The sequence below is a fragment of the Fusarium vanettenii genome, assembly GCF_000151355.1.
Source record: "Fusarium vanettenii 77-13-4 unplaced genomic scaffold NECHAsca_120_unmapped, whole genome shotgun sequence".
Lineage (NCBI taxonomy): Eukaryota > Fungi > Ascomycota > Sordariomycetes > Hypocreales > Nectriaceae > Fusarium > Fusarium vanettenii.
The window spans coordinates 1,914-26,971 of NW_003315770.1; the positions used below are offsets into that span (position 1 = coordinate 1,914).

At 44.7% G+C, this 25,058-nt stretch overlaps 5 protein-coding genes across 5 annotated transcripts; 4 read left to right on the forward strand and 1 right to left on the reverse strand.

Annotated features, from left to right (window-relative positions):
- Window positions 1-2,327: 2,327 nt before the first annotated feature.
- On the forward strand, window positions 2,328-3,536 carry NECHADRAFT_89282 (uncharacterized protein; the record flags this gene model as incomplete). The annotated part of the gene is made up of 1 exon (XM_003039310.1): window positions 2,328-3,536. One exon carries the CDS (start codon window positions 2,328-2,330, stop codon window positions 3,534-3,536), a length of 1,209 nt encoding a protein of 402 aa, XP_003039356.1.
- Window positions 3,537-3,960: 424 nt separating this feature from the next.
- NECHADRAFT_56323 (uncharacterized protein) lies at window positions 3,961-5,503 on the reverse strand (the record flags this gene model as incomplete). The annotated part of the gene is made up of 4 exons (XM_003039314.1): window positions 3,961-4,566; window positions 4,627-5,232; window positions 5,286-5,393; window positions 5,459-5,503. The coding sequence occupies 4 exons, from the start codon at window positions 5,501-5,503 to the stop codon at window positions 3,961-3,963; spliced, it is 1,365 nt and encodes a 454-aa protein (XP_003039360.1).
- Window positions 5,504-7,191: 1,688 nt separating this feature from the next.
- NECHADRAFT_56330 (uncharacterized protein) lies at window positions 7,192-9,168 on the forward strand (the record flags this gene model as incomplete). The annotated part of the gene is made up of 5 exons (XM_003039311.1): window positions 7,192-7,558; window positions 7,610-7,898; window positions 7,959-8,360; window positions 8,427-8,502; window positions 8,584-9,168. Coding segments are annotated over 5 exons (1,719 nt in total), but the record flags the coding sequence as incomplete, so codon positions are not given.
- Window positions 9,169-16,411: 7,243 nt separating this feature from the next.
- NECHADRAFT_89285 (uncharacterized protein) lies at window positions 16,412-17,158 on the forward strand (the record flags this gene model as incomplete). The annotated part of the gene is made up of 1 exon (XM_003039312.1): window positions 16,412-17,158. One exon carries the CDS (start codon window positions 16,412-16,414, stop codon window positions 17,156-17,158), a length of 747 nt encoding a protein of 248 aa, XP_003039358.1.
- A 5,666-nt stretch (window positions 17,159-22,824) lies between these two features.
- On the forward strand, window positions 22,825-24,351 carry NECHADRAFT_89286 (uncharacterized protein; the record flags this gene model as incomplete). Its single annotated transcript, XM_003039313.1, has 1 exon — window positions 22,825-24,351. The coding sequence occupies one exon, from the start codon at window positions 22,825-22,827 to the stop codon at window positions 24,349-24,351; it is 1,527 nt and encodes a 508-aa protein (XP_003039359.1).
- Between the last annotated feature and the right edge of the window lie 707 nt (window positions 24,352-25,058).

The following is a 25,058-nucleotide window of genomic DNA, read 5'->3' on the forward strand; positions in this document are numbered from 1 at the left end:
TATATTATAAGGTATAAATAATATTCTAGGTAAGAATTAATATTATAAGTTATTTATTATATAATTAGCTTAATATTATATTATTTAAAGCTTAAAGAAATAACTCTTTAAGCTAATTAAATATCTTATTTTATTTAATTTTATATTAAAAGCTTTTTAATTTAAAAAGCTTTATTTTAATCTAATTAAATTAATTATTATAATAATTATTATTTAAAAAGAAATTAAAAAAAAAAAATCTTATAACTAAAGATTATTAATATAATCTTTTAGTTATTATTTTATAGCTATTTTTTCTATATAATACCTTAGAAAGCTTTATTAAAAGCTTTTTTTTTAAGTTTTATATAAAGCTAATTACTTAAGCTAATAATTATCTAAGTAAAGAAAAGCTTATTATAAATAAGTTTATCTTTATATATATTTATTATATTATTTTAATTTATATATTAAAAGTCTTAGTAAAAAGATATTATAATATAATTAAGTAATTTTTTTTTATTATAAATAATAATTATAATTATTAAATCTTTATTAATAATATTAATAAAAATAATTTTAATCTTTAATTAATTAAGAGTTATAAAAGTAATTAAAAAGTTAATATTAGATAAGAGAGCTATTATATAAAGAGATTAAAAGCTTTTTAGCTAATTAAGAGGTAATTTATTTATTATAAATAGAGCTATTTTTAATATATTATTAAAGCTATTAATAATAAGGTATAAAACCTTATTAATTTAAGTATATTAAGCCCCTTAGCTTTAGGTATAAGGCCTTTATTATTTTAATTATTAAGACTTTAATAATAATATTTAATCCTTACTTTAGGTAATATAAATTTAATATATAATAAATATATATTTAGTTTTAAAATAATAAATATTTCTTTAACTACGTCGCGGTCGTGGGGGGCTGGCGGCTATTAAGGACATAACGCTAATAAATAGACGGCTTATATCGATACCGAGCTTTGCCTTATGTCCAACCCTGCTAGACTTGGAGTTAAGCGTATGGTAAACTGATGGGATGAGCTCGACTGAACATGGATGGGTCAGGCTAATATCATCCATAATGTGGTAGGTGAATTCCATTAAGTCGACTGCTTATATCACGAGCCAGTGCTGACTGCAGTCGGAGGGTGCTTTCCTGTCGTGGCGTCGCTATTACATGCGAGCCCACGAGCACCTTCTGTGATCAGACTGAGGCTACGGAGGAGGCCTGCCATACTGGGACGAAGTTCGTGACGTTGAAGCCCTCAATGAATTCGTCATCTTTGACCCCGATACTGGATTTGTAGGGCAAGGTGACAACTGCGTCAATGACGGGCCCTTCGGGAACCTCACCTACACCTCAACGCGACTTCAAAGAATGTGAACCACCTGGCGGCGTCCGAGATCGACGTAATGCTTGCCGTAACCCATAGGCGTATTATTGTAGAAGGTAGCAGATGCCGTTGCCTATTATCTATAAGGTCTTGCCAACACGCGATACAGGTTGCTACCAAGCTCGTTGGTCGTCAGTCATTAGAGTATGTGTTGACCCCACCCGGCCCCACGACACCGGAGCTTCAATCCCTCAGTCGCAACTTCATGACTGATTGCTGAGGATCATGGTATAATGGCGCTCTACTTATCTAACAGCAAACGATCGTCATATGGAGCCTTTGTCTGCCCTGTAGTTACTGCTGTTAATGAATCTTGTCTGGTCACCAACAGGAAATGCAATCACATCGACCGTTTTGCGTCCACAATCTCCTCGTTATGGGCTCGGGTTTAAGATTCTCCTTTGTGGGGGCCGATAGGTCTTGGCGAGCTTGAGTAACGAGTTCCAAGCCGCAATGACCCGACGGCTCATTAATTCATTGTCATGAAGCTTATATTGTACCGACGGGTGAGAATTGATGCACAGACATGGTTTACGAGCTGCCGATGTGCTGATCTTGCCACATGGATAACATAATGCAATTGCTACCAATCGCTCTTTGATTCCTTTAGGCTCAAGGGTACGGGTAATTTCAAGTTAATGTTCAGTCCCCTTGATCAATTGCGCCCCTCCTTCTTCCTGTTCTTCGAGACGCGATCGGAATAAAGAGTAAAGAAGCCTTTTGATCATTTTCACCTAAAGGTCAACATCTGTTTTCACATACATGGCGCTATACTTCTTGGGTAGCACCATCACACTGTCACATCTCTCTCTCACAGCCCAGCAACAAATGCCTCACCATCTCGGTCTCATCTAGCAGATTATACTCTCAGTGCCGCACTATATCTCGTTGCTCTATCCGTCAATCTCGCCATTCGGGTCATAAACTCGGCACGCCAGCCATGGGATCGATTCAAACATCATCACCAACACACACCGGTCTCAATCCCCCTCCGCTGGTAATGGGAGGGGCAGGCTTTAGTTACCAGCTACACCCTGAGCCACAGTCCCTCCCAATCATCAATATTCTTCTGCGCGCATTTGAGCTTGGTGTCCGTACCATCGACACCTCACCTTACTATGAGCCCTCCGAGCAGCTTATGGGTGCAGCCCTCTCACACGCAAACATCCAGTCCAAGTATAAACGTGGCGACTACAAGCTCATGACGAAGGTCGGCCGAATCAAGGAGAATAAATTCAACTACTCCCCAGACTGGATCCGCAAATCAGTCGCTCGGTCTCTGGAGCGTTTCCAGACGACGTACTTGGATGTGGTATTCTGCCACGACGTCGAGTATGTGTCCATCGATGAGGCCGTCACAGCCGTGGGCGTCCTTCTGGAACTCCAGCGCGCTTGTGTTATCCTCCGCGTTGGGATATCAGGATACGACATTGATGTCCTTGCAGAGGTTGCTAGCACCGTGCGAAAACGTTATGGACACCCCGTCGATGTTGTCCAAACGTGGGCACAGCTTACACTCCACAATACACAAGTCGAGACACGTGGCTTCGAGCTGTTCCGTGCTGCTGGTGTAAATTCTGTCTTTTGTTCAAGTCCATTGGCTGTTGGTTTGTTGAGAACTGGTGGCATTCCCAGGGGCTTGACGGGCGACTGGCACCCCGCGCCAGAAGGCCTGCGAGAGGCTGCGGCCGAAGCTGCCAAGTGGGTAGAAAGCCATGGAAAGGGAGAGTCTCTCTCATCTGTGGCGCTGCAATATGCAATCCTGAAAGCTAGACAAAGCTGCACTTCTTCTTTCACGGTGTCCACAATTACAGGCATCAGCAACTTATCGGATCTGGAGCAAAACGTCGCTGCTGCTAAGAGGATACTCAAAGTGGCCCCCTTCACTGGTAACGAAGCGTCTGAGAGCTTGCAGAGTTACAACCAGCTTGACCAGGAGGCTCTGGAGCGCAACTGGCCCCTGTTTGAGCGAGTTCGTTCGATCCTTGGGGAATGGATAGATTACGACTTCTCAGGCAGCAATACCAAGGCGAGGGAAGAAGTTAGTCTCCCGAACGGCACCAATAGTACCAAGAAAGACGCTGTTCAAGTGAGTGCGATGGACAGGGATAGCTTGATACAATCCACAGTGGTTCAGGCGGCAGGATAGAGTGATGGAAGGGGTGGCGTATTCTAGGACTAGCAGTTCATGCGTTAAAAGTTGGGGAATTAACATGGGATTATATTATTCTTTATTGTATACACCCCGGAATTTGACAAGATAGGCTGAACTCACTTGTCCTGTCGTTTTAAGAATGCTTTAAGCTATAACAAAGACTCGGTAAGTGGACAATGAGTTAGCGGGGCGTAATTATTCTACTGGCTCCTTGACATTCTTCCGGGCATCATGTAACATGATTGGACTAGAGATGGAATGCCACAAATTCTTTATTTATGCCCTTTGCATGTATAGAACGTTAACCACTGCTGCCAGAATGAACGTATTGTATGCAGATATCTTGAGCCTTGAGACACTTTATTTCTATATACCCACATTGACCGCACCTACAGGAGAAAAACGAAACTTGTCACATCTATAGCGCCTTAACTCGAGGCTGCTCAATCACTGCTCTTGCTTCCTTCGTCCTCCACCAACTCTTCTCCCCGCCCGGGTAGTTGTATCTTTCCATACTCTCCGGAAGCATCTCCACGCTGTAGCCAGGCTCCAGCGGCGTTACATAATAGCCATTTTCGATCCTCGAAGGATGATGGAAATGCTCATGTAGATGATCTACAAATTCGAGCACGCTCCTGTTACCGCTAATAGCGATATAATCAACCGTGCTCAAATGCTGGGTATACTCAGGCAGACCAACACCGCCTGAATGGGGCACAATAGGGACATCAAACTTGCGTGCGAGCAGTAGGATGGCGAGGACCTCGTTGACACCTCCAACTCGGCATGCGTCAGGCTGGATCACATCCACTGCACCCGCCTGAAGCAGTTGCTTGAACATAATACGGTTCTGGCACATTTCACCCGTGGCTACAGATATTGGACCATAGGTTGTGTCGGACAATCCCTTGCGGATCGCGGCATGGCCCAGAATGTCGTCGGGAGAAGTTGGCTCCTCAATGAACCACGGTTTGAACTCGGCCAAAGCCTGCATGTGTGTGATGGCTTCAGGAACAGACCAGACCTAGGGAATCTCGAATCAGTAAAACCTCTTCTCAAGATCATGATAATGAGGCGAACATACCTGATTGGCATCCACCATAAGCACGTTGCCCATATCATACCGTAGCACTTCCCGCGCAATCTTCAACCTCCGGCGATCCTCTTCAAGATCCGTTCCAACCTTGAGCTTGAAATATTTAAAGCCTTGTTGTACGCTCTCTTGAAGTAATCTCTTCATCTTGTCCTCGCTATAGCCCAGCCATCCTGCACTAGTCGTATACGCTGGAACAGCTTGGTTGTTCAAAGCTTCCTGGATCCTCTGCTCCTTACCGTGTTGCGCAGCTCTGAGAATCTCGAGTGCATCATCAGGAGTTAAAGCGTCTGAAATATAGCGGAAGTCGATACACCGCACGACTTCTTCTGGCGTCATGTCTGCGATCACGCGCCAGACAGGCTTGCCTAGCTTCTTGGCCCACAAGTCCCAGATGGCATTAACCAAAGCGCCGAGGGCCAGGTGGATTACGCCCTTCTCTGGACCAACCCAGCGCAACTGGGAGTCTGAGGTCAAGTACCGCCAGGTCTTGCCCCAGTCGGCTGTAAGTTCAGAGAGATCCTTGCCCTTGATCAAAGGTGCAAGAAGGTCTATCGCGCCACAGACAAGCTCATTTCCACGACCAATCGTGAACGTCTACGATTACTGTTAGATAGGCACTCAAAAGGCCCAAGGCTGAGAATACTCACCATGCCATGACCGGTTAGCTTAGGGTTGTCTGTTTCAAGGACGCAAAAAGCGGCCGAGTAGTCTGGAGATAGATTCATGCCGTCTGAGCCAGCCTTGTCCATAGATGTCTGCATGTCTCCCGTCAGCCCGTCTTCTCCATCTACTTTATAGCCAACTGAGCAACGAAACTAACAGGAAATCGCACGTCGTGTGACTCGATATTCTTGATGACCACCATGGTGCTTTTTTGACCTGGGATTACTGAGACTTTAGTAAGGAGGTGCTGTATTGCAGAGTAATCGACGGGAGGGTGATGAATGATGAATGGTAAGGGATACGCAGCGCTTCTTCATTGATCAGTCCTCTATTATTGGTATTGTTTACCATTATATATACCAGCAGTTCTTGAGTCCGATGCTATAATGTTGCGATCATGTCCACAATGGATCCCTTTCTGTGATCAAGTGGAACTAATATGATCAGATTCTGTATCAAGCTCGGGATACTACTGTACAAACGTAATATCCCTTTTATCCGACGGTTTAATGCTTATCTGGGTATCGGTTGACCGATCATATTTTGCCGTCGGTTCATTAAGCAAGCCAATCATCATTCATTGTTGATCTCCTCTCTCCCCGCCTTGAGTGATGCTAAGCCATTTCTAGAGAGCCACGGCGGATAATAACCGACTCGAGACTAAAACGGACTAGCCAAGTTGTCACGGGAATGTTTCCCCGTCATAAATAACCGATATCTTGAATACAATTACCCCACGGTTATTTGACACATGTTTAGCTCCGCTCATCCATTAGGAGCTTCCCTGATTGCATGAACACGAATCAACATCCGATATCGCGAGGACCCTTATCAAGATGGATACGGGGTACAATGACGGGCACTCTCAGATCGGTGGGGACACTGGATTCTCAGAAACACAAGTCGTTCAATCATTTGGTGGTCGCAGGAGAACAAGACGCGCTTGCGACAGATGTAACGCGCTGAGGGTGCGTTGCGATGGGCAAAAGCCGTGGTAAGTATTCTGGATATCTACTGAGATATGATGCCACAAAATACGAATTGGGGAGTCATGGGCTGACTCGGTGATGTTGTCTGTCGTGTAGTCATCGTTGTCAAGGTAAGCAACTCATGGCTCGATCTCGAAGGATATCAGCAGTGTCTGGGTGACCCTATCCTGTCCTGAAATATCTCAACATCGTCTCTTAGCATGATGGCTAACAACTCGCTGTCTTGACAGAATATGATCAGAGTTGCCACTATGCCCGCAGCATTGGCCGGCGTGGTCGCAAGCCGAGCTCTAGGAAAGCTACGCGGCAACCATCAGGTTCAAGAGCCATTCGGCAACGGCCAGATGACCATGATACTGGGGATGGCGATGGTGATTTATCTGAAGCGAATCATGAGCTGGAGCAAAACATACATCCGCAGCTGCGCCAACAACAGCAACAGGAGCGCCCTTTGCATGCACAGCCAGACGAGAACTTGCAAGAGACATCACTCGGGACTCTAAATCATGACCCAATAGTGGCTGCTCGAAATATCTTGGACGCAGATGAGGGCATCAGTCATTTGTATGCTTCGCGCGTGCCACAGGATGATGCTAGCGGGGCTACGAACAACCACCACTCTTTCTCATCACACATTGATGCGGTACCACCTGAATCATTGGAAAGCGCGACAACGACATTAGCATCTGGCCAAGCAAATCACGTGGATGGGAATCAGTCTGCTTTTAATGCCCTACCTGATCTCTGCCTTGCAACGGCACCCGTTCCCAATATCCTTGCAGCGCCACAGGGCCCACGTGTTTCTGTATCATCTACACAGGGGCTGAACCTTTCAGGAGATCAAGGTGTCTGGTTTACAACTGCACCATCGCAAACGACAGCGCAATGCCGAGATACCAATAGCAACCGGGGATGTCGTTACAAATGTCTCAAGCCCGTTGTCCACATGCTAGAGGGCATCATCGACGCTGATCTTGCATGCGAGCTGTTGGAGCTTTACTTTGTCGAGCCCGGCGGATCCCTGTTTCGATGTTCCTCGCCCTATGTCCTCGCTCACGTCCTGAGAAAAGAGTCTCTCCTCCGATCTACTAACCCCCGAAGATCTACACCAGCTCTGTTAGTCACAATGCTCTGGGTCAGCGCTCAAACGGTTGAGAGCTCATTGTTTCTTCTGCCTGGTCAAAAGTCGCGCGTTTGTGAGGGGTTGAGAAGGTTGATGATGGGCTTGATCCAGGATAGAGATCGTGACCTCTGGAATAGGACTACTGGTGAGGCATCTGCCAATATTTCATGAGTGTTGCTAAATATTTCGTGATCAGACGGACCTCTGGTGAAGGACTTCAAGTTTCCCTCCTCGGCTAATGCCACTTTTGGTAGCTCGCATCAGACAAGCCCACATGACTACGGCTATCAGTTCTCATCCAGTTCAGTATCTCCGCCTGCGCCTCTGATAGACGATGTCCTCATGTTTGTCCTCCTTACCATCGTGGTTTCCGGCGGTGACTTCAAGACGGACTGCATCAGGTGGTGGAACAAGGCATTGCGTCTTTCCAACAACATGTGCCTGAACCGAGAAGACACGCCCGAAGACACGCCCGAAGACAAGCCGTCGGGGACAGGATCAACCATGTGTACAGGGGGCAAGACGAACGCGCCATGCGTGTGTAGACCTTGTGAAGCTGCGCGAACAGGATTGTCAATACCAGAGATACAAGAAGAGCGTCGGCGGGTGTTTTGGCTGATCTTCTGTCTCGATCGGCACTTGGCTCTCGCCTTCAATGCGCCTCTACGCATTCTTGATGATGAGTGTCAATTGTACGCACCTCTGTCAGACAAGGCTTGGGAGTCACTGTCACTTTCAGGGAATTCTACAATCACAAGCGACAACCCGATAGCTATTGATGACTCGCAACAGCAGCAACAGCATCCAGGACGCCGTTTCGGGGCTCCAACACGAGTTTCAGGGGTCAGTTTCTTCGAGTACTTCTTGCCCCTCATGACAATTTTAGGCGATGTTATCCAGTTGCACCGTCAGAAATGCCATCCCAGATTTGGCAATATGCGACACCAGTCAAGGAATAACACGAACGGCGGTATCAGAGGAGAACAGCAACATGACAACGAAGATGAACATAGCACTGCCACGGCCATGATTGAACAGATCATGGCTGATTGCGCTCAGAGCATTGCTGACTTGGCCGACTTGTACCAAGTCGATGCCCTCGACGGCGCGACGATCCCATCCAGTCAAGTCCGCACTCCAAGCACCGTGAATTCCTCCCAATACGACGAGACGTTTCGACTTGCGCACAACTCCCGCAGTGATAACAACGACACTCGCCACCACTCCAATACCACTGCGTATCACAGTCGGCGACCACCATCCCACCGCCAGCATGCACAGGCAGAGCTCGTCACCGCATATAGCACTTTTATCCTCCACGTCCTTCACGTCCTTCTGCACGGAAAATGGGATGCGGTGTCCATGCTGGATAACAAAGACGGATGGATCCCTTCTGTAGGGTTTATGAAGTGTGCTTCACATGCTATAGCCGCGTCAGATGCCATGTCACGTATCTTGGCCTGCGACCCAGAGCTATCATTCATGCCATATTTATTTGGCATCTATTTGCTACATGGAAGCTTTATTTTACTGTTATTTGCCGATCGCATGCCTCAACTTGGTCCTAATGAGGCTGTTGAGAAGGCGTGCGAGATTATTATACGGGCGCATGAGGTTTGTGTGGTCACCTTGAGCACCGAATTTCAGGTAAGATCCTGCGTTGTTTCTTTTACACGAGCCCAGCGCCTTCTATTCTGTTACGATCCATCTGGGAATGAATATTCTTTACTTGCAACTTTTGGTAGACGCGGCTGAAGGCTAACTTGGTCGTCACTCAAACAGAAACGCTTCCGCAAGGTTCTTCGCTCAACATTGTACAGCGTGCAGAGTCCTGGGACTTCTCACACCGAGGAAAGCAAAGCACGCCGACGAGTGCTCTTGTTGTATAGGTGGAATAATGGATCTACTGGTCTGGCGGTGTAGGCACTACTTGCATGGTATAACGTGTGATGAGGGTGTTTTAGCAAGCGTTGTGTGTCTTTTTGTCTTCTTCAATGAGCAGAATGGGAGTCAATGTCGGTGGAATCCCGCGAAGGGGTGACCTTCATGACATATATTCTCTCAGGGAACAGGCCTACGGTTAAAAATACGGTGGACTGCGTCATACGCTATTGAAATGTTTGTTCTTCTGGAGGCAGGGGGTTAAACTTGGGCGTTTCGTCCCAGCCATACGGCAGACAATGACATCCGCAAGGGACTGGCACTCGTGTGTGTGTGAAGATATCTCGTTGAAAGCCCTTACGTTGTGTAGGCAATGCGTCGGCTATCTTTGGTGGTCTGTAGCTGTCGAGATAATGATAGGTAAAGGATTCTGCTTCCGAACGTTAATAGCGTAAGATGATACCAGGTAAGGAGAGTTGGTTTCTCTGCAGCGCACAGTCTAGAGACACCTTTCCATCAAGAAAACCCTCTAGCTAACAATAGTGTTGGAGAGCAAGCTCAGATCATCTGACTAGCTCGACCTTAATAAACTTGACGATGCTGGTTCCCGTGCTCAACCTACTTGTTAGTTTCCAATGACGTCTCCGTCGTGCATAATATCAAAGAACCCAACAATAAGCCCATGACAGCATTAAGACCAAATATCGTAAAACACCGTGACCAAGACTCACCTTAGTTGCATCGCCGTCCTAGATGGGACCTAGCCTCCGCACATCCCATGATGTCCAAGTTGCAGCATCGTGAAGATCCCGTAGAAGAACTACAGCAGGCACCTCGAGCCGGGCACAGTTTTATTATGTAATATGCATGTAAATTTCTTTTTCTTATCACGGGTCCTCTCTATTGACGTTTTGTCACCTTAATCGGGCCTCTGGCAGCCAACTGGGGAGATAGGAACGCCTTTACTAATTCCCCTTGAGCGCTTACATACACTAAATTAACTATTGGCTTTGTTCCCTTCGCTTTTCGCGCTCCGTATCAAGTCGGCTTGTTGTCTTCTCGTGAGATGGACCAAAAAATGACCTGTTGGCCAAACCCTACTCATTAGGGTCATGTCACCAGCAAGCAAAGAAAGAAACAGCTATTGCGCTTGACGTACTGTATTGAAACTGTCTTGAAATCGTGGCTTAAATAGGCTTCCTAAGACCAGACTTAATGCTTCGGTGCATGGCTAGCGTAATGACCTTTCTGTCGCTGAAGCCGTTATCATATCACATTGCATGTCGTCAGTCTTATTCCCACTCATACCTAAATCTCCCCTCTGCCTCCCCCGTTGTATTGGCCCATAGATCTTAGTTCCAGCTATTGGCAGTCTTCAACATCATCACGTCTCCCACTTTTGATTCAGCTACCCGACGGAGCCTAGCTCTACCGCAAATGCGCCTACAGGAGTATTTTGGACACCGTGCGACTGCACATGCTATCCCGTTGGCGGAAACACATGAACAAATGGCATCGCCTTTTCAGGCCGATGCCATTCACTCAGCATTATATTCAAAGATGATATATGCGCTAACCATTTGGCAATTAGCCGAGATATTATATTTATGCTCTAACTAAGCCTATACTCCTCTATTACCTAAACCTTTCTATCTTTATAATTAAAACCTTTTTCTTTCTTACCCGTTGGCTCATGTGGGTCTAGCGACCCAGGCGAGCCAACCTAGCAAGCTAGGTTGGCCACAAAATTGTGAGATAGCCATAAAATAATGAGATAGGACCCACCGACCAAAACAGGTGCAAAAACAGAAAAAATAGCAAAAACTAAGGGTTTTTAACTATAAATAGCTAGCTAATTAAGAGATATATCTTATATAGTAAATCTTTTTTATATAATTCTTTATAAGAGGTTTATAGAAATTAAGTCTTTATCTTTATAGCTTTTTTTTAGAATTATTTAGAGTTTTTTAAAGTTAAGATATATTTTTTTTATTTTATTTTAAAGAAATACCTTATAAAACTATTTATAAAATAACTATTAACGTTATACTTATATAAAGAGCTATATAAAATAGCTTAAAAAGTTTACTCTATTTAAAGCTATATTTTAGACTTATAGCCTTATCTATTATAAAGCTATTAATTATTATTTATAAATCTCATAAAATCTTTAGTATTTATTATATAATAAAATAAATAAATTATGTAAAATATTAAAAAATATCTTATAAAGTTTAATAAATATTATATAGTTAGTATAAATTTTTATATAATTTAAAAAGACTTTTAATAAATATTAAATTATATAAATAAGAAGAAATATTAAAATTTAAGTTTTTAATCTTTTATATTAACTTATATAATTAAAGATTTTTAAAAAGCTATTTTTATTTATAATTATATAACTATATAAATTTTATTTATATTTTTATAAGTATTTCTCTTATATTATTTAATAATTTAAAAAAAGTTTTAATATTATATTTTAAGAAATATAATTTTAAAAATTATTTATAAAATAACTAAAATAGCTATAATTACAAAAAAAGTATTTCCTAATACCTTATTAATTAGAGTATTTAAAAGTATTTTTTCTATATTTTTACTAAATTTATTTTCTATAGAAAACCCTATTCATATCCTTTTCTCGATAAAAAACAGGTTTTCATATATAAATTTTGGTTGGTGGGTCCTGTCTCATCATTTTGTGGCTAACCTAGCTTGCTAGGTTGGCTCGCCTAGGTCGCTAGACCCATATAAGCCAACGGGTAATAGCTTAAATTATTTTTATAATTTAATAACTTAAAAACCTTAATCTCCCCCTTATAGCTAGCTTTTTTATTTTATTATTATCCTTATATTAGCTTTAATATTATAATTAGCTCTAATAAGCTATTAACCTAGCTTATATTATTTTTTATAGCTATAATAAAAGGGTAATTTTTAAGCTTTAAAACTATAAGGGTTTAAAGCTTATATAGCTTTAATAATTAATAGCGCTATATAAAATACCTAAGTACCCTAGATATTCTTAAGTATTTTAATATTATAAGAAATACCTTAGCGCCTAAGATAATTAATTTAATTTAATTATTATTATTAAAAAAAGCTTATTACTTATAAAGCTTAATTATTATATTAATATTATAAATTAATAATAGCTTTATATTCTCTTTAATATTACTTTATTTTAAACCCTAGAGAGACTAAAAAAATATATATTAATTCTTATATTTAATAGCAATAAGGCTATATAATTAATTAATAATTATTCTTAATATTAGGTTTAAAGCTATAATATTAAGAGATTATAGCTTAAAAAAATAAAAAAATAATTTTATTTTTATTTTTTATATAGAAATTAAAATAATTAAAATACTTATAAGAGGTTAGGTTTTTATAATAATATAGCTAAATATAGTTTTTTATTATTATAGAAATTTAATTAAGTTATTATATTAATATTAAGTTATTATATTAATATTAAGTTATAATATTATATTATATTTAAGATTTATTCTATATTATAATTATAATCTAGCCCTTAATAAGTTAACTAAGCCCGAAGATCGCTATTTACTTAGAAAGCCTTTAGCCACATATAGTACCCAGTTCTAAGCTACAGAATAGCCATTTTTCATCACGAGGTATTCACTCACGCCGACCTCCACCCCTCAATTCAAGCCCAGCCAGACCATATGATTCTTCTGGCTCAGTTAACCCATCAAGGGCCAGGCTTCAACTACAAAAAGGGACACACTGTCAACACATCATAGAGCTAGTTATTCTAGTAACCTAGAGGAGTGGCTATGGTAGTTGGTAAATGCGAAATAGCATATGCTCTCAATCAGGACTTAGAAATGAAACCATATCAAAGGGTTCTTGGAAGGTATCAGCAACATACCGGCTGCAGGCCGCATCCAACGCATCACGTTGATAGCTAATCTCTTCATCTGAATTGATAAATAGTTTCCGCGTTTCGTTATATCTGCCATCATATTATAAGACCTATTGCTGTACGGGTGTCCACTGTGCTCATTGATGGCTCTCCGCACATTCCCACACAAGCCAACAGAGCACCACGGCTCTTAAGCCGCCTCTGTGTAGATCGAAATCGCAAAATAGGAGCTTGGGCATCACCATGTTCACCAACACGATTACGCCGAGTTGATTCCATCACCATTTATCTCGGTCTGATCAGAAATAGTGTTTGCCACCTATAAGATAAGAAAAGACTTCATTTTAGACAACCTATTCAGCTCCTGATGCTACCTCTTATAACGCAAAACTCTGGGATATTGTCCTTCCTGTGGTTGGTTGGCAGACTGTTTTGAGATATTTCATTTTTCAGACAAATATGTGACATACTTCCAAAGTATCACAACTGACCCTAGCCTGGCATATTGAACATGGTATAGGATCCATTAAGCTTCTGTATACAAGAATGTGAGTTTGTTAATCGCAGCCGTTAGGCCTCCCCATCATACCGTGAGCCACGTGAGATTCTTAGAAACTGGCGTCTTGGGGTATCGGAACTGCCTTCTGATGCACATGTGGCCTCAGGCTTGCTTGATTTGTTCTTGTGCAATTGGCCGAGGATATTGACCGGTCCTGGTTCTATGAACTCCACTCGTGGCTAGTATTATCTCCAAAAGAGGCCAGGACCAGACCTTGCAAATTGTAATTGCATGAAAGAAGGCTGCCATTTTTATTTATTATTGTCTTCAATGGGGACAAGGAGCCATCAACCAAGAAGGCTCCTATGAATTTGGGAAAGTGAACACGTGGAGGGGCGACGGCTGGTTGGGCGTCGGGTTCACTTTGGCCGATCTCGATGGCTCCTCGGCGACCAGGCTGACCAGAATCGACTTGGTGTGAACTGGCGAAACAAGATTTAACATAGCACCGCTACAGCCACTGAAGAGCCTCGGACGGATCTTTGTCTGCTTGGTGTATGTTGGTGGCTATGGAGGGGCCAACCTGGTCTTGTGATCTCTTCCGCAAAGTGTCAGTGTGGAGGGGACGAGCTGTTGACCTGGTGTTATCTTTACTAGTTATTCAGTGATTCGAATAGATGTTGATCACCAACTTAGTAAACAAGCTTGCCAGATAACACTACTAGACTTGTCGGACTGAGCCAGTTTCTACCAAGAAGACTGCGAGATCATTAGTGAAGCATAACGGTAGTTGCGTGTTTTTAGGTATTGTGACATAAAACACTGCAACTATATTTGTAAATTCACTTCATTTCTGAGGAACAGCATAGCTCAGCTGTGGGACGTGACTTTGATGCTTTGATATTGTGTCTGACAGACACCATTGATAGCAGCTATGATCTTGATACCATAGAATATCTCGTTCAAAGTTCTTCCCCAGACACGAGGCTTCGGAACTTATTGTCACCGATGGACTCTGAGAAATCATTCATTATCCACATTGGTAAACGCATAATGGCCAATAAATAACACCATCAAAGCCTAAGAGCATACAAGCATGTCAACTTTTCATTCGGGTGAGCGCCCCATCACCCAAGCCTCACAAGCCGTCTTTGACCTAAGTCAGAGAAACTCGATATCGTTGGATGCCGTCATGTATCAATAACTGTCTTTTTGTTGTAGTTGCCGGCTTCTTGTCATTATTGCAGACAATAATCATAATGGCTTGGACCTCTCACAATTCAACGCTATGTTTCTTCTGCCAAAAAGGGGCCAAATGTTGGCGACGAAACCTGCCATTCCGCGTCATCCGGTGCTGCGAGGCGCTCGATTTCTCGAGCCCGAACCTTGGCCTGTGTTGGGTTTGGGTAGGGGGGTCGCCTTACGTCGAGAGTAGTCAGCGTTTAGTGATTTTACCCTCCTGCCGAGGTGGGCACGGTGGAAACTGGGTAGTAGGTGGCTAAAGGACTCCGATGGTCGCTCTTGGACTTCTCTTTGCCCGAGGACTTCTCCCCGAAGTTTCGACTGTCTGGATATGGGGGTGATCAATCACAGGAAAGCCTTAACATCGGTGTTAATAAGATATCTGTTCATTCTATGCTATTATGTCGTATATTCTACTAATAGGAATACTACGTGTAGCCCTAAGTGGTTTGTGTCATTCTGGCCCATAGATATTGTCTAAAACTAGTAGAGGAGTAAACCATGCTAATGCCCTTAACGTCAGATGTGAGTCACGCCTAGAAGAGGAAGTTATGTTCTATATTTATTCTTAGGGATAGATAAAGGAGGATTGTGCTGAGGCAACGCATACCCTACTTGGCGATGCTGACAGCTAATTGTAGTAAATGTGGCTTGAGAAACAGCAGCTGAAAGCGGGCCATGCCGCCATGGTCCAACTTAAGGTGCTGCACTATCACATACTATACGCTTGCCAGATATGTGACATTAGGGTGAGCGCCTTAATTACCTACCTTTCTTTAAGCTAATAACCCCCGCGTCTAGATCAATTACCGAGACATCGTTTCATATCAAGGCTATGCTTCGCCCCGTGCCGCGCCCCGTGGCTGGCTGGGCTAGTCATATACCAAGGTACTTGTTCTTGGTTGAGATTTGTTGACTATTTTGTGTGCCTACTCGGTCAAACGGGCCTTCCCCATTGATGCTACTACGAAGACTTAACCACAAAGGCGCTGTAGCGACTAGCTCTCGCAGTAATAACGTTTGCTAACTCGTGCTGTGCTGCCAAAGACATGGCATGACTACTCAGCATTCACATAGCAGTGCACCCTGTACTCAACTGCTATGTGACAAACGTACTCACAATGACTGGAATGGCTAATCGAAGGGGCTAGAAAAGGCGCCATACAGCAGGGAAAAGGTGTATCTGCGGCTGCTGTACAACCACTCAGCTACGGTCCACACCCCTCCCTACATTCCACCGACCAAAACTCGTCTCTGGTAACTTTCATGGCACCATACTGTTGAGATATCAGGTCATTAGGCCGTCTAGCTTCACTGGTATACATGTGCAATGGCGATACGTCGCTGGATTCACATCTACCGTACACCTTATCTATATATGCTCATAGCCTTGCCCTCCAACTGAGTAGACTCACAACAGCCCATCAATCAATACATCCAAGTCCACTATACAACACCACCACAAAACCTCCCATGCAATGGCTTCCCTTGTTCCCATTGCACCTAAAGGCATCTCGGCCCAGTATCATGGCCTAGGCCGGTACCTCGAGCTCAAGGCTGTGGGCGAAATCCCTGGCTTCTTCTTTACTCCATTCTTTGAGCGAGAAGTTTGGGCGGGCGGCCTGCGTTTTTCCATCAAGGCCTTCAGTGGTGGCGGTGGCAAGACGCCCCTGAGCAAGGACGTGGACATCAGCTTCAAGCTGCCCATCATTCTCCCCATCGACCATTTCAACAACAAGACGGTCCTAGTTGAGACAGCCTATGGTACTTCCGAGGTCAAGATCGAGTACATCGGGTGGCCCGAGCCTCCCCATGGTACCGAGGTCGCTGTCAACTCGAACGCGGTCGATGGCGTTACTGCCACTGGCGACCAAGCCAAGAAGATCGACACCATCACTACCGTGCTTCCACCAATCAGGTCCCTTCTTTCTGATGAGGGCACGTTGTCTATCACCGCGGTGATTCCTAAGGAGGCAAAGCCGCTGCTGGATATCGAGTTTAACAGCGACTTCCTCAAGCTGGTTACTTCGAGCATTGGCGAAGGTTTGATGAAATGGGAGCTCAAGTGGGTTAAGCCTCCTGTCGGCAAGGACAACCCCCAGCTGGTCAACGTCATCACTACTACCAAGTGGGATATTACTGTTCCCATCTTGCCTCCGGTCAAGGAGATTACCAAGGTCATCCAGCCGTACATCGTTTACAGGGTTTGGCTTGTGACCGAGTAGAGGAAGACTGTGCACCCCTGGCTTGTTGCCACACGATTCCACGTCGGATGCTTGAAGAGGCGGGCCAACATTGTGCAATAGTCGATCACTATCATTCTGCCTACATGTATTAGTAAATCTTGTCTTGAAAATTTTGCCCTGTGCAATCAATGAAGGAACATTCCCTGTCATTTGCCCCTGGTGTGTAGTGATCTTACTTATGTATAATAACACATTAAAACTCTCGTTGCGTGCTGATCTTCATTTTAAATAAAATGAAACATCGTCGATAAGATCCTACGAGTTCAAGATTTCATAGATGAGACAACGGTCAGAGACAGCCCTTGGGTGAAGGGAGCGCAAGGCTCCGTGATAACCCTCATTTATCAACACCCATACACTCTATTAACAACGAGACAATGGAATAAGACTGGATCCAGTCCGGTAATAAACGCTAAATTTTCATTTCCATTAATCAATATTCCCAAAAATTATCCAAGGGCCGCGAACCACGCTTCTTTGCAACTTTAGGGAAAAGCTATTAATAAGAATTATCATCCATGACGACTTTATACCTCTCGTATCGTTGCGAGAGCTCAAAAAGGAACCGAAAAGCCCCCAGAGCATTGGGTCTACATAGCCTTATTATCGGTTAAGAGGAAGTCGCTATCGCTCGATAATATTTGTAACTTTGCCTCACCGGTTCCCGTAGTGCGGAAATCACTGCCGTCATGGTAAGCGAGTAACCGCGCTAGAATAGTTGCCAGGTTAATCAAATTAAAACAGATAAAAACTATACTTCGGTGCATAAACTAGAGTTTATTAAGGGCGCCGTCAGTTTGATGTAATCTAGAGGGCTGACCATAAAAAACTGGAAGAATCCAACATAAGTAATGGACCTCGCCACATGTGCCAAACCGGCAAGCTGGACTGATTGATAGTAAACGCGGTTCCCAGCTGCGCAAGCAGAGTTAAATACGCAAACCAAAAGAAAAGAAACAGCCACCCACAATATCAATGTGCTCTTCCTTCTCTTGAAAGCTCCGTCTTGCCTCACTTCTAGATGACGCGAAACGTGACTTCCACGGAGACGCCAGTTAGTTATGGCAGATCATTATCATGCCCAACTGAATGAATTATCACACAGTATTGGCCTGCTGTAGTTGAAATACATGTCATCGCTGCAGGATTACTGACTGTTAGTCAACCCCCAATCATCGATTTTTGTCTCCGGTCGCGACCTTGTCAATTTAGGCCTACGTTTGACAAGCTAGGTTAACAACAAAGTTTTTGCTACTCAACACGTAGCCAGCTTTCATATTCGGATGCCGGAGATGCCCACTTGTCATTTTGGTGTGCTAGCCGTCCTCATGACGTTGGATCAGGATCAGTGAGCCTACAGGGCGCTCGTTCGTGAGAGCCCATCCACAACATATCAGCTTAACACCCTGAGATTGTCACAACGTAGACTAATTTATCTGCTGCTCTGATGCCTATTGACATATTAATATTAACTCTGGGCTATCTGTCGGCATATATTGATAATTGTCATGGTCGACGTGCTCTTTCGGGGGCATCGTTAGAAAAGGCAATTCCATAGTGCTCTTCGGCCAAGCCTGTTTGCCAGCGATAAGCTAGGTGAGTCTCGGGTAGCTTTGTTTAGGGTTTTTTCTCGTCCGAAAAGGCAGATGCCAAAGACATGGGCCAATGGCTCAGCACACTGGACTGTATTCACCATGACAGTTGCCAGTACCAAGGCGCTCGGATAGAAGCCACTGCTACGGGCTGGAACAAAATGCTTTATCGTTTGTTCGGCCCTGGCGTCTCTGGAATCCACGATACTGTAACAGGTGCTATGTACCAGCATGGTCATCTCATCGTTTTGATATCAATGCGACTGACTCATGGCTCGTAATTGAGCATGGTGAGCCCAGGTCGGTCGCAAGCTTTCACTATTTATGTTCTAGATTCTGGCGCAGTGATTCCATCAAGGACCAGGCTTCAACTATCAGAAAGAACACAATACACTACTGAAGTTCAATAATATGTGTCAGGGAGCTGGGTCAAGCAAGCATCGGGCACATCGGGCTCAACATGTGATTTCGGCTGAGCCAATGTGGGGGGAATGTGGTGTCGGGCTGATTCACCATGCGAAATCCGGCTCTTTAGGCCCTCTGGCTAGCACACACACCCCTTAGAGAGAGCCCATACTAGAGCTTGATGTGCCTTGTCAAGTCACCATCGTGTGTCTACGTGAGTTGCAGACTGGGGTCTTGGTCAATATCTTTCGCCTTGTGGCCTGCGAACCTGATCATCAACGGCGCCATGACTGAATGAATGACCGAGACGACAAAGGTCGGCATGATTTACAGCTTGGAGGTTGGTTTCAAGACTGCTTTTTGGCCCTACGTAGTACAACATAGTAAGGCCAGCTTTCCTGTACATGTAAATTTGCTGCTAAGTTAATTACTAATTAGATGTATGGAGCCGGAAGAATTCTATCGAGACCTTCTGTCAGATATGATGCCCTCTAGGTGGTTAACTCCGGCTGAGTCTCGATCTTCGGGCTCAGTTAACCTATAAAGGGCCGGGCTGCAACTATAATAAAGAATAGATTATCAACACATCATAAAATCATAACCTGATATTAACACAATAGCCTTTTAAAACCTTCTGCTGCGGCAGAGGAGTCACATCTAGCCGCATCGTCATGAAAGGTTAAGCCTCTCATGGGGTATCCGACTTAGTCTGGACGCCAACGACGCCCTGAAACTCATCCACTGGTTGGTGACATAACATAAAGTCGCCTATCTTGAAACTTCTCAGGATGGCACTCTTGGTACACGTTCACTTTCTAACTGGCACCACCCCAGTACCTAAGCTCAGATAATATTGTATCTTCGTGAGACACCACTTTTCGAAGGCTACATCCGGCAATGCTTATCTTGCTGCCTTTTCCAGGCATTCTCCGCTTAGTCTAAGGACCTCATGCACATGAAATCAATGTCTATCGTCCTGAATCACAATTGCTCCATTCCCAGTTTCTTGGTGGTCGTATTAGATCTCGCCTGCCGCTGAAGTCGCCTCAAGTTGCTGTTGGAGGATGGTCGGCACGCTGCAGTTTGATTTGTTCTCGACTCCCATGACAAACATCTTCACTGCATTCGTCGCATGAGAGCTTCAGCCAAGTCTACACCCTCAACGTTCGCTGAACCTTTCCACTCGATGAACATCGACGCCCACATCGCTGCCCTCATCCCCTGGCCGTACCCTGAAAATTTCCCTCATATCTAAAGGGAATGAGGACCCGCAAGACCTACTCGATCTTTATTTAAAGTGCGCAAGACCATCGTCCAGATCTTTGATGCGGCTTTATCCTTCCTTCCCGCTGTGGACTACAATCTTATGTCCCTTAGTATTGCCGGCGATTCCACGGTCATGATGTCCCTCGCCAAGCAGATCTTTACGATAGGAGCAAGTAACCCTGACTAGGGATGCCAGGAGAGTAACGTGTACAAACGGTGACTCTAGAGAGGGTAAGTAGAATGCCTCAAACCATGGGATTGCAAATTGGGTGTTGAATGTAGTTGTGACAATGTTCTTAGGAGTGACCAAGCGGCATAAACAAATGGCAACTAGGTAGGTGTAATTCAGCTTGACATGAATCATGCACTTGGCGTGGAAGATACGAAGGCCTTAAACCCTGCCAATCATACGCATCAGATCTTTTACTCTTCCATCTTGCCAAGGTTAGAAGACCTGAGAAAACTATCTGTTAGCAATAACACCTAGTGCGACTCATTCTAGTTCGTTTCTATCTGCCTTAGACGTTCCAATCGAACTATCTCGGGGTTCGCTCAGCAAGTTGGAGTATGTAGCTCGCAAAGCCCAGGCCACTCCGATTCCTTCTAATTATAAGCCAATAGATCGCGATGCCAGGGCATGAGCAAGAAGATGCCAGCCTCTCCCAGAAGGCCTGGAATGACGGGATAAGAACTCGGCGGCTGGGACGACAGATACTCAGTCAGGCCAGAAGGTGGATGGGACCAAATGGGACCAACATAAGAACCTGAAGGAACTGTCTCTGTAGGCACAGAGGTCCCAGAGAAACAGTACTTCGGTGTGGAAGGCCAGTAAACACTAGAGTGGATTTATCATGACGTCAAGACAGGTATCGCCCATGCAACGCACATGCTGCCATGAGCGGCATTTACTTAGACTTTCTCGTTCATGCATTGTGCGTGTTGGTGGAATGACCCATAAGATGACGACGAGGAGCAATTCTGCGCAAAGTAATCTGTCGGTGTATTGGTGCCTGGGTTGTATACGGCGGCAGCAGATCAAGGATCTGCGAGGGCTTGCACAAATACAAGAGTAGAGCCATGACATGATCCTACGGAGGAAGGAAATCGGCGGGGGCTGGCTTCATCCGGGTGCATAAATCGGACTTTTTCGCGGGGGGGGGGGGGGGTATTAGAGTGCCAAGACTGCACTCATGGATTGTGCGTGTAGGGAGGATAACACACTACACCGTTGGGGCCAGTTTCTACCGCCTGGCTCAAGCTGCGTGATTCCGGTGCAACGAGAAAAATCCGAAACCTCGAGCTAAGTCTGCGTTGTGTCTGATTGCCTGGTCGAGCCGCCAATAGTTGACGTTGCCGTTCATCGCAGCCCGCAACATCATCACTTGTTGAGGGCATTTGGACCTCCTGACCTGTCCGATAATTGTGTCAGATTGCTGCTGGCCACTTTTACTTGACCAAATTCTCCTGCAGTGACTTGCGTCCTGCCGACTGGCTTGTACCCTCCACGCTACGGACTACCAACGCCACATTCAGTGTCTCATTTCCCAGCCTCACCTTTTCTGTGTGACAGACGGTGGTTGGGAGAGCAACGTTGGGGCACACCAACAGGGGTGTCAAGCATAAACTTGCTTGTGGTCTACCGTAGTGTCTTGCATTGTCATGGTTGGCCTGGACCCGGCAAAGGCTCACATCGTGCCTAACAGTCAGGTTGCTTGACTGTTAGGGTTTGAGAGAACTGCCTCGGGCCCTTGGCTAGCCCAGGAGTATCTTGCTGCCAACAGCATCGTGTATCGCACCACCGCGTCAATGGGAGATTCTGATTGATACTATACATGTGCCATTGTGCACCACGATGAGCAGAATGACACCGATACAACAGCGTCGGGTGCCACTGCAAGAACCAGAATAGAGGTGATTTAGCAGCGAGGCGCAGTGGGTTTCCAGTGGAGCTATTGCTGCCAAGGGTGCTAGGTATCCTGGCATCCTATCCTCGCCCTACAGCGCCTAGGGCGCCCAAAACAAGCTCGGTTTCTGCTGCCCACCCTAGTCTTTAAGCTCTTAGGATGAAACGAAGCAAAGTCCTCTTTTTGGACTGATCATTGCAGCAAAGCGAGAGTTATCTTGCTATCCAGTTCATTTGTCTATCGGTCTCATCATCTCTCATAACCATGCGCCAGCCAACGAGCTCCGACCTAATACCGGTCATCGCGCGTGCACGGGCTAGATTGTGTGCATTACATCGCAATGTTAGCCACAATTATTTAAGTATCGCTTAAGTAGGCCCCCCCGCCGCACAGCTGTGCAAGCTTAGACTCTCCTTTACACTTACCACCTCATCATTCACTTAGAGAAAACAGATCAGCTTGATGATCTCGTGAGACAATGGACACCCAAGAAATATTTCATGTCTTTATGGATTTGCCATACGACCTAAGATATTATATCTATTCTCTTGCCACACCCCGCCGGGTCGTTCACGTCGCAGAAGGGCCAATGAACGTCTCAGAGAAAGGGACTTGGCGAAAAGAAGGTTACGACTCGTATTTCGAATATGCCTTCGACAAGTTCTACAATCAGATGCTGGACGGCTCGCCAAACTTCAATTCCAGATTGCACCCTGATTTGGCAAATTTCGCACACAATTGGCGACATCGTATCCCATGGGCGTCCCGTCGGTACGAACAAACGAGCTTGGAAGCTTATGGCTTTTCTTCAAATCGACCCGTCTATCAGCCATGGCAAACATCAACTGATGTGCCGTCGATTCCAACGGACTGGCTCATGGATTTTCCCGAGCTTGCATTCGAGTTGACTCGCGAATCAGCACTGTATAGTGCCGCAGGAATTCCAGTATTTCTACATGTATCCGTTGAGTCGCGACAAGCGTTGATGCAATGGGGCTATCATCTTTCATTTGCCACACGCACAGCCGGACCGAGGACATGGTTTCATCCTAATAGAGATCGCCTCTATATTCCTCATCAAGTCAATTCTTTCCCTCGACAACATTGGTCACGATATCTTGATCAAGAGATGCCAGTTCCTTACCCGTGTATTGAGCCGGGAGTCCTACTCTCAGGATGCCACTGGGACATAGGGCAATACGGTGTACAAGACTTGAGACACGTCAAGCATCTCATCCTTGGGAATGGTGCAGAAATTGAGGATAATGACGAGCTTGCCAATTATCTGCAGAACATTCTTCCACTTCTTTCAAATCTTGAAGAATTGTACTTTGAGAATTGGTCCACGAATGATATAATCTACTGGTTTGCGGACACTCAAATCTCACCCCCTGTTAATGCACCTAACGTCGAGAGCTCTGCCGTTTGCATACCGGCTGGAGATATTGATGTGTTAGGAAGTGTTTACTGGGCTGGCGGCGATCCATATCGAGATTGGCCGGGCTCTTTACTATCCACCGGGTATAACAATGAACAGTTCAATCGATATAAAGAAGCCCACTCCGATTCTTATCACGATGGGAAAGCCTATGCACTTGAGGCAAAGCTTCATTTGTGGCGTTCAAGAGTTACTTTGGCTCAGAATCAAAAACTGCAGATTCCTACTATTCGCCACAGTCATCTGTGTCCTGAGGCGTTAGCGGAAAGTTTAATAGTGCACCGACACCGTTTTTGGAAGCTTTTCCAATCTCTTGACGACGACTATATACAGCTACCAGATTTCAGAACTACCTTCTCCAAGTTGAAGGAACTTCCTCGCCCGTTCCAGATACAGTGGCATGATATCTTATATGCAGGAAGGGAAATGGAATGGTCAGAGTACATTTCACTGGTTCAGCGGTGGAATTCGGGAAGCTTTTCGCATGATTGGGTTTACCCGTGTGCACTTCAGGCTTGGTATTTGAACCGTTTTGCAATCAGCGAGCCACATATGACTATCCTATAGGTCGGACTCTTGGTCCAAGATTGCAACTGGCTTTCGTTGGAAAGTAGGGTCAACCGAAGAGATCTTGTGTTATTCTTGGTGCCCTGAATTGCCTCCGTTGGCCATAAGGGGCTGTCAGACAACTGGCTCCACAGGGATCATTGATGGCACCAGTCAGTTGATAAGAATTATCTAAAGAATAAAAGAAATTGAACAGCCATGTAAGCTTATGTCATTAGGACTGGAATCATTGATGCGATAAGCTAGATGTGAAACCGGATACATGACCCAAAAGCACGGGCCGAGTTTCATATCCAGTCGCACGAACCTGGTGGTGAGATGTGACACTCTGGCATGGCAGGTAATGGCGCTCTTACTCAAGCAGAAGCCCCTAACCACCAATGCTCTTAATCCCAATATCCTTCGTACAAAACGCAAGGTATTCAACTGTTGTCTATCCTTGCACGTTATCATAAAGAGACCTCGTCAACAAATCCAAGGCATCCGGGACGTTGACTTTCGCCTGGAAATCCTTCCACACTCTGTGATCATCGATGAGATCAGTAATCGTTCTTGAAGATGTCGTTTAAGTCTACGTTGTATTGTAGAAGATGAGATGGACAACCAAAAGGCTCTCGATAAACACCAGGCACCATGAAAGTTCGCGTTGTTCAAGATGAAGCTTATTTCAATCAATGCCCATGAGGTCAAAAAAGCTCTATATCGCG